The sequence below is a fragment of the Protopterus annectens genome, chromosome 11.part0 (genome assembly GCF_019279795.1).
Source record: "Protopterus annectens isolate FY-2018-M chromosome 11.part0, PAN1.0, whole genome shotgun sequence".
NCBI lineage: Eukaryota > Metazoa > Chordata > Ceratodontiformes > Protopteridae > Protopterus > Protopterus annectens.
Window position 1 is genome coordinate 120,455,046 of NC_056745.1, and position 12,368 is coordinate 120,467,413.

Sequence of the window (12,368 nt, forward strand, 5' to 3'; positions counted from 1 at the left end):
CTTCTGATAAGGATAGCAGGGCTATGGAAAGGCTTAGCAAAAATGTTTACACTGCTGCCACTTTATCCTTTAGGGCCATCAATTCCCAGATTTGTATGACCAGATACAGTACATCTTGGCTGTCCTTTCTCAAGTTTCTAAGGTGGTTTATGACCTTCCTGACTCGGGTGAGAGAAAGACTTTAGCCCTTTCCTTGCTGGGCTGTACTTATCAAGTTGCTCGCCATTCAGTCAAATGCAGTTATGATGAAGCTGATGCCTCCTCCAGGGCTGCTGCCTTTGGTTCAGTTATGAGGCATTATCCTTGGATTCATCTTCAGGCCTTGCCTGATGAAATTAAAGCCAAATCTTTAGATGCTCCTTTGGATAATGCAACTCTTTTTGAATATACTGCTGAACTTGTCCTGTATAGACTTGAAAAGGGCAAAGCCTTGCAGGAACGTTTCTCCTATTCCAAATTTCAGAAAAACTTTCCCTCGAAGTCTGCATTTGTTTATAGGTGATCTTACCCTCCTCCTAAGGGCATGAAAAGTTCTAGGTGTGAGCCTCTTGCTAGGTCTACCACCCAGAAACCTGCTTTCCACTACAAGCTAGGTTCTATTTGACAGTTTGCTTCCTCCTTCCATCAACCAGGTTCCCTTGTCCCCCTCCATCTGTCCCAGTGTATTCCAAATTGGCAATGAGTCACTCCAGACTCTCTGGTTCTGCCCATTATCCAATAGCGATATTTCACAGTTTCAAGGTCTCTTTCCCCCTTTTTCAGGAATTCCACACCCTGCTTGGGAACATGTCTTTTCCCAGAGGTTCTTCACCTCATTTTAGCTTAGGGCACTATTCAAGCTGCGTCTCCTGCCTAAGTGCAAAAGAGGTTTTATTCTGGGATGTTTTTAATCCCATGAAAGGAAGGCACGTGGAGACTAGTTCTGGGTCTTTCCAAACTTAACACGTGCCTCAGGATTCCTTCCTTCAGATGTTATATCTGCAGACATTATTTCCCCTTCTTGTACTGCAGGTCTTTCTGGTGTATCTGTATTTCAAGGAAGCATTCCTTCACATCCCCATCCATCCCCTCTTCAGGAAATGTTTACATTTCTCTGTCTCTTCTTTGCATTTTCAGTTCTCTGCTTTGCCCTCTGGCCCTTCTACTGCCCTAGGGGTGTTCAAATGCTTCTGTCCTGTCATTGCTTTTTGCAGGGTTCAAGGTATTTAAATATTTTTCTGTCTAGATAATCTGCTTATTCAAGCTCCTTTCCCCAGCTGTCTGCTTCAGGATCTCAGGTTTACTACTTCCCTGTTAGAGTCTGAGGCTCACCATAAACTTCCAGAAGTCATTTCTGATATTTTCCTAGGATCATACTTTCATTGGCTTCAGACTTCAGACAGTTCCTATGCTGTTATCTTTGCCTGCCCTCAAAGCTCTGTCTCTAATTACCTTTTTATAAGTCCTTTCTTTCTCTGGCATCTATCACGGCTGGGGAATTTCTCAGGGTCCTGGGGTTCATAGCTGCCACCGCTCCCAGGCCCCACATGAGGAAACTTCAGTGGTACTTCAAGTAGGTGTGGCTTCATAATTGCCAGCCCCTGGAGTTCCCAATACCTTTTCTTCCTGTGTCAAGCTCAAACTTCAGTGATGGATTCATCAACTTTCTCTCAACCCAGAGCTTCTTTTTCATGCTCCTGTTTCTTGTCAGGAGATCTACAGTTGCCTTAAAACAGGGGTGGAGTGCCTTCTGTGGGCCAACTAAAGGTTCAGGGTCTCTGGCCTTCACATCAGAGATCAAACCACATCAACGTAAAGGAGAGCAGGGTTTTACTTCTGGCTCTGCAAGCCTTTTATTCCCTCTTTCATCCTAGTTCTCAAAACGTTTTCACAGACAATACCATAGTGATGTGGTATGTCAACAAGCAGGGTAGCAAAAAGTCCTATCTTCTTTGCAGACTAGCACTTTAAGTTTGGGATCTAGCTATCCAATAACAAGCAACTGTTCATGCAGTTTACATTCCCTCAGAGCAAAGTCTAGTGGCGGACTCCTTGAGCAGGTCCAGCACATACAGGCTTACGAATGGATGCTTCACAGAGCTGTGTTCCTGAACATTGCCCATCTGTGGGGTATTCCTCAGGTAGATCTTTTTGCCTCCTCTCTGAACAGACAACTTCCTCTGTTCTGTTCCAGAGTCCCAGGTCCTTTGGCTTGGAAAGTGGATGTCCTGTCTTTTCCTTGTATGCCCCCCCATTACTGCGAATTCTGAACAGGATCAAACAGGAGTCTCCTAAAATGATGTTGGTGATGCCCTTTTAGCCCAGACAGTTTTGGTTCTTGCTTGGCCAGGGGCAGTCATCATAATTTACCTCACCAGGTGGATCTTCTCAGACAAGACAAGGGGTCTCTCACCCATCCTGTCTTGTCTACTCTTCAAATGACACTGTGGGAAATAGGGTTTTGATCCATTTTAGGCACCTCCTTTCTGAGGATGTGCATCGGGTTCTGCAGGAGGCCAAGTAACCCACTACCAGGAAATCATGAAAGTGATTTTCTGTATGGTGCGTCTCTTGCCATCAGGATCTCCTATCTGTTGAGGTTCCCCTGGTTCTCTGTGTGTGATCTGCTCCATGCTGGGTTTGACATATTCTTCAGTTAAAGCTCACTTGTCAGAAATTTCTGCTAGTCTGCCTTCGACTCCTCCTGTGGCCTCTAGATTTGAGGTCAAGGAGTTTCTTAAATGTGTCCTTCATATCAGGTGTCCCAGGAAGCCTATTCCTCCTTCTTGGGACCTCAGTTTTGTACATGAAAAATCTTCAGCCAAGAGGGTAATCTGTACTTTGGGCTGTCATGGCTGTTCCTTCTTTCATAGTTTTCCTCAGAGACAGGGTGTGTCTTCATAGTAATCCTTCTGTTATGCCCAAAGTGGTCAATGACTTTGTCCCTTAATCAGTCCGATCTTTCTTCCTTCTCCACAGTTTGCCAGTAAGAAGATTTTCACATCTTGGATTTGCAAAGACAGCTCAAATATCATTTGGATAAAACTAAAGTTATTCACAAATCTGAGCAGCTTTTTCTTTCTTTTCATCCCAGGACTTTGGGTTTGGCTGTTGCTAAACAAAGCATCTCCTCCTACATTTGAGGCCATTTCTTTGTTATTCTTTTTCTTGGAAAATGTCTCTTGTCATAGGTAAAGGAGCATCTACTAGGGCATTTGCCTCCTCTGGTGCTTTTTTCAAGGGTTTGGATAACGGTTCCATTCTTAAGTCTGCTATGTAATCCTTTGTTCATACTTTCACTAAGCATTGCAAATTGGATGTTATTACCAGGGCCAGGACAGGTTTTGCCAGAGCTATCCTGCATGGGTTTTGTAGAGGGCACTCCTGTGCTTTCTTCCTTCCTGGCTTCCTCTTGAGCTCTTGTACTCTCCCTCAGGTGAAGAATTCTACAACAGTGGTACGGAAGGACATAGTACAGTTGTGTAAAATCTTACCATAGCAGTAAATGTCATTCTCTCCACTTTTGCAGCATTCGCTCCATCCCTTCTACTTAGCTTTTGCCTTGTTTCTTACCTTCCTGGCCAAGGAATCCTTTGTCTTTTTCATTTTTCTCCTCCTGGATACACGTTCTCATTTGTCCCTAAGGGCATTCTGTACCTCCTGGGGCTTTTTCATTTCTGAGTGTGCGCGCCTGTACACCTGTATGCCTTACGCTATGTGCAGGGAGCATACATGTGACATACAACATCTATAAGTGCTAAAGGCTTTGGTATAATGGCCAGCTTTTGGCCTATCCAAGGCAGGAGATCCCTTAGGTAAAGAATACTGCAGCAGTGAAGCAAAGGACAACTAACTATTGGTGTAAAAATTTACACAACTGTACTATCCTTGTGCAACTGGACATCACCCCATTTTCTTTCACAGTATAGAGTAAATGTAATTGTCACATGAACATGATCCACATCACAAGCAAAAACAGGTTTGTACTTTGTGTACAAATTGTAAAACTGAATTTTAAAATGTTGCCCAGTACAAATTTGTAACTTTATTTTCTTCTTGCACAAACCACATAAATTACAAAACGTAACAGATTCAGCCTAGAAATGATCTAAAAACATTTAACTACTCCAAAAAGGATACTTTATATCCACCCAGCACTTCAAACTGATTTTTTGCTTGTAAAGTTTTCCATAGCATAAAAACATGCTGGTTGTAACAGTAAATCTGCTCCCACCTGCATGGATCGCTCCAATATCTCTCTTCTGTTACAAAAGTATTCATATTTATAGCTATAGCAGTGGATTCTGAAATCTTTTAAAGTCTAGTATAATAATAAAGTCATAACATAGAGGATTATGAGCAGGTCGGCGATAGTGACTGTTTTATTGTGTTTGAGACACAGATTCTAAGAAATTCACCACTTAGTGTTGAGGTTGGGTGTCTTGCTAGAATAGTGCTGAACCAGGGTACAATTTAGCCGTATTTTTGTGCATAATAACTGTGCTCCATGCAGTACAAGTATATTCTTGATGTAGTTTTATTAGTGGAATTTACCTTGTTGGTCACCAGTATTCTCCTGCCCTTCACCCTGTGCTCAGATAACCAGTTCCTCTGTCCAGGACTTCCGAGTCCAGGCAAGTACAGCTTTACATATCCTTGTAAACAGTGCAGATGCCTAGCCTTCATTAAGTTTGCCTTGATTTGCAAAATGTGCGCTCATTAAGTGTTCAGTGCAAGCTGGTTGTTACTAAGATTAGGTGCACTTGCTTAGTGCCAGACATGATATTGCATGCTGTAGAGAAAAGTTCACATGCCTTGTAGCATTTGAGCTTCTGAGGATGAAAATACAGAACTGAAATGTACAGGTAAACTCTCAGTCAGCCATTGAGGAGGCTCTTGTTCTAGCTTCACTGATGTAACAAAAAATGTACTTATACTTTCATGGAAGTGTCTGCATGCTTTAGGTATTGGTTGCATCAGTTGTGATGGAGCATGTATCTCCTGTTTCTGCTTTTGACCTTGTGATAAGCAGGATTGTAGTCCAGCAGTTCTTTAAAGTATTGTGTTTTGTCCACATGTGAAAAGCCCCCCCCTTCCATGGGATTTGAACTTTGTAATTTTGGCAGGGTGGCCCTTCCTGCTTTTCAGTTAGATGATGATGGGAAACTTTCACACATACAGAACTTGTATGTCCTTTTATAAGGAAAAATATCTGTTAAGACCAATACATGTTTTCTCTTCCAAACTGGTTTCTGAGCCAGTCCCTCTAACTCTTGTTTTTTTCACTGGGACGAAAAACAAGAGGCAAGAGTTCTCTTCACTATGAATGCATACTGCCAGCTTAGTCTTTAGACTGAGCAGTTCCTCATGTTTGCTTCAGGAAGGCAAGAATTGACATGTGCCAAGCAGACTCACTCCAAATTAGCTTGTCAGCTATATTGTGTTTTGCCACTTAGGTGGCTACTGCTTGCTCAGATGCTTTAGTTAAAGATTACTCCACCAAAAACATTGCTCCTTCCAGTGTTTGTTTCAGAAATGTCTTCAGTTGCTGTCATCTGTGCCATGGCCATGTGGACATCAGTTCACATTTTCAAGTGTTCTGTCAACTGCAACTCTTAAGATTCTTTTAGATTTAGTACTGTGGTACTTTGTGATTCTCAGTTATAATCTCTGGTGTGACTTCTTTCACTTGTGGATTTACTATTTGGGATTCAGCCCGTAAACTGCCATGGATGGTCTAGTGTTAGACATAATTGGTAAATCATTGATGTATTAGTTCATTTACGTAAAACCCACACACCCTTTTACTATAATTTTGTTCTTGGATGACGACCTTCCACCTTCAGCTGTTAATGTTTACTGTAAATTAGGCAAGTATATTAGTTGTAAACAGTGCTGGTGAGAAACCTTCACAATCTTGAGTGTTTTTACTTGATTTACAGGAATGAGTTTGCTTAGACGTTGGAGTAAATTGTCAGGGTCATGGGCTAATCACATATGCCTTATGCTGAGTTTGATAGTATGGTTTAAGATGTGTGCAGTCCTGCTCATAGGAAATCCACTGAAGAAACAGTAGAAAATGCAAGAGAAAGAACCTACCAAGAGGAATTCCCTTGTAGGTCAGCTGTTATGGTTAAGTACATCTCTGTCATTTTGGGTGGATATATGAGGGTGCTGATGCACACTGTTTTAGGCAACTCTGGGAAATGGGAAATAATTGTGTTAATTTGATGCTTTCTTCTTCTGTCCATAAGAATTTTCCTGGCTGATAGACTTGCATTTTACCTTCACTGTGTCTGTAGGTGTTACCATTAGGTGCAGAGCTTCCGGCTGTCACTCCACCTGCTGAACCATTACCACCCTTTCCTGGACCTTCACTAACTCAGGTGCTGCAAAACTACCAACATGAATGCTGTTTTTTCTCTCTCTTGCATGGTATTTTTCTGCTTTCATTTGATGTAAAGCAGTCTGATTGCTTGTTTTGCTGACTGCTTTGCTTTCCCTTTAGTATATAAAGGATGTGCTAAGAACAGGTTCAACTAAGAATAGTATGCTATGTCATTACATTTGCTTCCTGTTTTTTAACGCTTCTGTGTTCAGAGAAGACGCTACCACACATATGAGGAAACAAGGTTGGGTTAAGATCATTTTGAAAGCTTAAGGTAAAACCTTTGTAACAGTGTATGAATATTATCATGGTGCTGCGCAATCCTTGCATTTCAGTTTTTGTGTGGGGTTGGGGTGTCCATTGGTAGACCCTTATAAATATATTTAAGTGGGAAGACACTAGGACTGTAGAAACACATATATGGTTCCTTAGTTGCTCTGTCTGTGAAGTGTGCTGTACATAACATTGACTTTACCTGTGTACTCGGCCTTATGCGCACCCTGTCTTGTTAATTGTGCAGTTGCAGGCAAAAGCAAGCGATATTGTATCACAGAGGTGATGAACATAATCTGTTTTGCACATATGTGAAATAACATTCACTTGTATGCTGCTCAGCACCCTTTTTTTTTTAAATATTAATATTTGCATATGCTGTGCAAGTACAGCTTGTCTAGTAGTATAGATGAAAAATTTCAGTAGTACTACTTCTAGACATTCGTATTACCACAGGCTTGAATTTTTCACTTAGCTTAATTTTGGAAGTTGGCAATCAGCTGCCCACTGAGTTAAGCCTGTCCAAATGATATTCATTATCGGCACTAAACAGTAAAAACTGCTTCTGCAGTAAACCTAACCTGAATATGAATGTCAGCTGCACTGAGTGGGGCGAAAATGTGCACAAGCTAAATGACTGATTACTACGTATTCAGTAGATTTTATCAGCCCAAGACATTGTCCCTGTTCTGAAGCATGAGTAGAAATTTCAGATGATGCACTAAGCTTCAATCCTTGTTGCTACACCCTCAAACAACTATCTGTTGTTTTGTAGTGTGTGCGACTGCAAGTAACAATTTTCCCAGTAAGAAACTTTAAATGGGCAGATGTTCTTCATGTTTCACTGTTGCAGTCATCACATTTGGGTTATCTGCCTGCAGTTAGCCCTCAGCTGGCCTGAATACCAGAGTCTTGGGATATCTGCGTCGGATGCTGTCACTTCTTCCATGACGTCAGGTCGTCAGGGGTATAAAACATGCAGCCGACGCCATTACATCAGTCTTTCTTGCCATGCGGTGCCCAAAGCAGAAGCAGTTCGCAAGTGCCGTTCGGCCAACTCCAGAAATTTTCATTTTCCGAGTTTCAGACCTGAAGTCTTCTAAAAGATAAGTACCCCATTGGGGATCCTTTTTTCTTGCTCTAACCGATGTCAGAAAAATTAATAATTGTCTTGCCTGTGGAAAGCAAATACCTCACGGAGATTTTCATTCTTACTGCGTCACCTGTTTAGGCCCAGACCACAACGTCCCTCGCTGTCGGTTTTGTGCCTTGTTCAACGCCCGAACTATTCATCGTCGGGCTGTTTTTGTAGCTAAATTTTTTCGCTTGTGATCTCCGTACTAGGAAATGTCTTCGGTAAGCCATCCGACTACCGATCTTCTGAAAAATTGAAAGGATAAAGACAGAGACCGCATAGATCCAAGGCTGCCGACGATGCTACCATTAAGCTTGTTGTCAGTCCGCCGGTACTCAGTGAGGTGCTTTTGCAGCCCCTGATACCCACTTCTATAGATTCGCAGGCCTCTATTGGGACCCATTCGGGTATACCGCAAGATGCTTCTTCAGCTATGGAACCTGCGGATGTCTCTACCTTGGATGGGTCCGGAGCCGCTGTGCAGGCACCGGCTTCTGAGGGTGTTTTCAGGCCTTCCGATCTTCATATTAAACCAACGACTTCCTGTCAAACCAAAAATACCAAATTTCTCAGGCCTAAAGTTCGCACTACGCCTTGGAAACCGACGACCAAAGCACATTCTAAGGCCCACATGCCACAAAAACAAATGATTAGAATGTCTGAGGACCTCGTTACTTTAATTAGGAGAAGTCAGCCTTCCCCCTTAAAAAGACCCAGAACTGATTTTCCTTCTGATTCTTCTGATCACGAATCTGATTACTCTAATCGTTCTGATTTCCAAGATATACCCTTATCTACCTATGAGGATTCTGATGCAGAGGATTCCATTCCCTCTGCTTCCCCTCCAGAGGATTTTTCCTTTGGTGAAACCCTGCACACCCTTAGAAAACATTTCCGCTGGGAGAGCCAGGACTACTCCCAGTCCAAAAAGAGACTCAGGGAATTTTTAAGTTTGCTTCAGCACAGGCCTCTAGCTATCCCTCCTGTTCTGGAAATTGTAGATGATGTCTTCCTGGAATCCAGCCTTACCCCTGATACCTTGCCTCCAGCTCCCAGGAAACCTGACATGTACTATAGAGCACCTGACTCCCACAAATTCCTTTTTAGGAATCCTACTGCAGATCCAGAGACCATTTCCCAGGGACCTAAAGGCATTAAGGCTACAACTGCCAAAAATCCTACCCCTTCGGACAGGGATTCCAGGGCATTAGATAGATGGGGGGGGTATACACCTCTGCTACGCTTGCCATTAGGGCTTTAAATTGCCAGTTTCATATGTTAAAGTATCAGCAGCATATTATGGAGCTAATTAAACAAAAATGTTGTTGATTCCTGATTGTGCAGAACACAAAGATTTACAAGAGTTAATGCATTCTGCCAACCAAGTTGGTAAACATATTTTGCAATGTGGTTTTGATGCTTTAGAAGCATCTTGCAGGGCTGCTGTCACTGGGTCTGTTCTTAGAAGACATGTTTGGCTTAAGGAACAAAACATGCCGGATCATGTCAAAGCAAAATTACTGGATGCACCATTAAATCAAGAGCATCTATTTGATAATAAAGCAGAAGTCGTCCTCAAAAGAATGGAGGAGAAAGCTAAATGTATGCAAACTGTTAGGATTTCTTACAAGTACAGCCACCTAGATTCAGTAGGCATTGGCCTTCAAAAAACTGGTCTTTTCCAGTCCCTTCCATGCCTTCTCAGTCCAAACCCAGGGGCAACAGACCACCAAGACTTCAGTCTCAGGCTATGCACAGATCTAAACAATGGAGTGCTCCCATGTTCAAAACGGGGAGTAGTAATCCTCCACCCTTTGGTAAAATTGCACAATGACTTATCCTTAACTCTTCCAAGCCTTGCCCAAGTACTTGCACCTTTAGGAGGAAAACTTGCACTGCATGCCAAAAATTATCAATACATTACCCAAGACAAATGGGTCTTAAACATTGTTTCCCAGGGATACAGATTCCAATTCCACTCACTCCCATCCATAAGCGGATGGCCAGACCTACCACCAAACCAGTGGGCAGAGGCCCAAAAGCAAGTACTTTCTCTTCTCAGTGTCAAGGCTTTTCAACCTGTACTAGCAGAACAAAGGGGACAAGGTTATTACTCCAGACTGTTCCTAGTCCCCAGAAAAGAAAACTCTTGGTGTCCTGTCCTGGATCTGTCTATTCTCAACACCCTTTTGGTGGTTCCAAAATTCAAAATGTTAACTCTCCAACAGCTGCTTCCTATGCTAGCCAAGGACTCCTGGCTAGCAACCCTAGATTTAAAAGAAGCTTATCTGCACATTCTCATAAGGGAATCTTGCAGAAAATACCTACGCTTCAGAGCAGGCTCTATGCACTATCAGTTCTCTGCACTTCCCTTTGGCTTATCTACTGCGCCCAGGATATTCACAAAGTGCCTAGCTCCAGCCATTGTATATTGCAGGCAGAGAGGAATTCAAATTTACCCATACTTTGATAATTGCCTGATTCAGGTGGACAGTCAGGAATGGCTACTTCAGCATGTGGCATTTGTAAAGAGACTTCTCACTTCACTGGGGTACTCCAACGAAAAGAAATCACAACTGGTACCCAGCAAGCAGATTGTATTCCTGGGGGCAAGCTTGAACACAACTTCCCAGCTGGCATTCCTCACTCCAGAGAAGCAAATTTATTTGACAAACTATTTCAATATACTGGCCACCAAAACCTGACTATCTGCAAGAAAAATACTGCAAGCCCTAGGGTTCGACTGCATATGAGGAAACTTCAGTGTTACCTAAAAAGTGTCTGGTGTCAACATTCTCAGGACCAGGAAATGATGATTCCGATCATTCCTTGCATAATGACAGAGTTCCTTATGTGGGCAGGGGCCTGCAACCACAATAAGGGACTCCCTTTCATTCTACCCCCTGCCGCCCAAACCCTAACAACAGACACATCAAACTATGCATGGGGGACTCGCATGGCAGGGCAGTGCATTCAGGGCAAATGGAACCCAAAGCAAATGCACCTGCATATCAATCAAAAAGAAATGTTAGCTGTACAGAATACTCTGACAGCCTTCAAGGGTCTTATTCTTCCAGGACAACTATTGGTAAAGACAAACACCACCACAGTTATGTGGAAAATAAACAAGCAGGGGGGAACCCATTCCTACCCACTGTGCAGACTAGCCATGGCTCTGTGGAACACAGCCTTGAGCACCCAAGTGCACTTACAAGCTCAGTTACTGCCAGACAAACTAAATTCACTGGCAGATGACTTAAGCAGAAATCTCATGGATCCACACGAGTGGAAACTGGAACCCAAAATATTTAAGCTTTTGAGGAACAGGTGGGGGGCACCAGAGGTGGACCTTTTTGCTTCCCCTCAGAACTATCAATTGAGCAAATATTGTACCAGAACTCCCCACAGCCAAGCTCGGAAAGTGGATGCCCTGTCCTTCACCTGGGAAAGCCTCTCAGTCTATGCCTTTTCCCCCTCTGCCACTCCTCTCGAAGGTTCTACTAAAAATCAAACAGGACACGCCAAGGACAATCCTGATTGTGCCAGACTGGCCACTTCAGCAATGGTACCTTCTTTGGTATGACGGTGCTACAACCATGGCACCTGCCTCAGACTCCTTCCCTACTGTCCCAGCAGGCAGGCCAGATTCTGCACCCTCAGCCACAGACCCTGAACCTTGCAGCCTGGCTAATCCCCTGAATTCAACACCAGCAAACCTCAATAAGTAAGTGCTGGATGTCATTCTTGAGGCAAGGAGGCCTAATACTAGAAAATCCTCTTCGGAAAAATGGAAACAATACTGTTCCTGGAGTCAGTCTCAGGAAATGGGTACAACTGTACCCAGCTTACCTCATATACTAGATTACTTAACAGAAATGCTCCACAAAGGCCTATCCTTTTCTTCAATTAAGATCCCATGCCTCTGCCGTCTCAGCTCATTATAATACTGAGCCACCCCTCTTCTCTCATCCTCTGGTAAAACATTTCCTGGGAGGAGCCAAAAATTTAAGAACCCCCCCCCAGGAGAGCTCTCACTCCAGCCTGGGACCTTAACTTTGTATTAGAAAAGCTCACACTTCCGCCCTTTGAACCTGCGGCTACAACAGAGTTAAAATTCCTATCATGGAAAAACGCTTTACTTCTAGCCATCACTTCAGCAAGAAGAGTGTCTGAATTGCAGGCCCTTATGGCAGTGGAACCTTTCATTATCTTCCATGCAGACAGGGTTTCCCTCGGGACTAACCCATCCTTTATGCCCAAGGTGGTGTCTAGTGTGGCTTTAAACCAGTCCATTCATTTGCCAACCTTTTTCCTAATCTTCAGAATAAAGAGGGAAAGGATCCTGCATTCCCTGGACATGCACAGGCAGCTTCGGTTCTAGCTGGACAGGACTAAACCTCTCAGAAGATCTGACCAGCTGCTAGTCAGCTTTGCTGCAGGGGCAGAGGGCAAGGCCATTTCAAAGCAAACCATTTCTAAATGGATAGCACACTGCATCCATTTCTGCTACAAGCACCATGGGAAACCCACCCCACAGGGGATCAGAACTCATTCCACTAGGGCTACATCTACCTCTACAGTATTTCTCAGGGG

The 12,368-nt window shown here is 43.3% G+C and overlaps 1 protein-coding gene across 1 annotated transcript in view; it reads left to right on the forward strand.

The window, feature by feature from the left end:
- LOC122815199 (serine/threonine-protein kinase WNK1-like) overlaps positions 1–12,368 on the forward strand; it is a 3,137,204-nt gene that overhangs the window by 1,999,336 nt on the left and 1,125,500 nt on the right. The window contains exon 12 of the mRNA XM_044087493.1: positions 6,282–6,365. Coding sequence (XP_043943428.1) covers positions 6,282–6,365 — 84 coding nt within the window. The remainder of the gene's footprint in view (positions 1–6,281; positions 6,366–12,368) is intronic.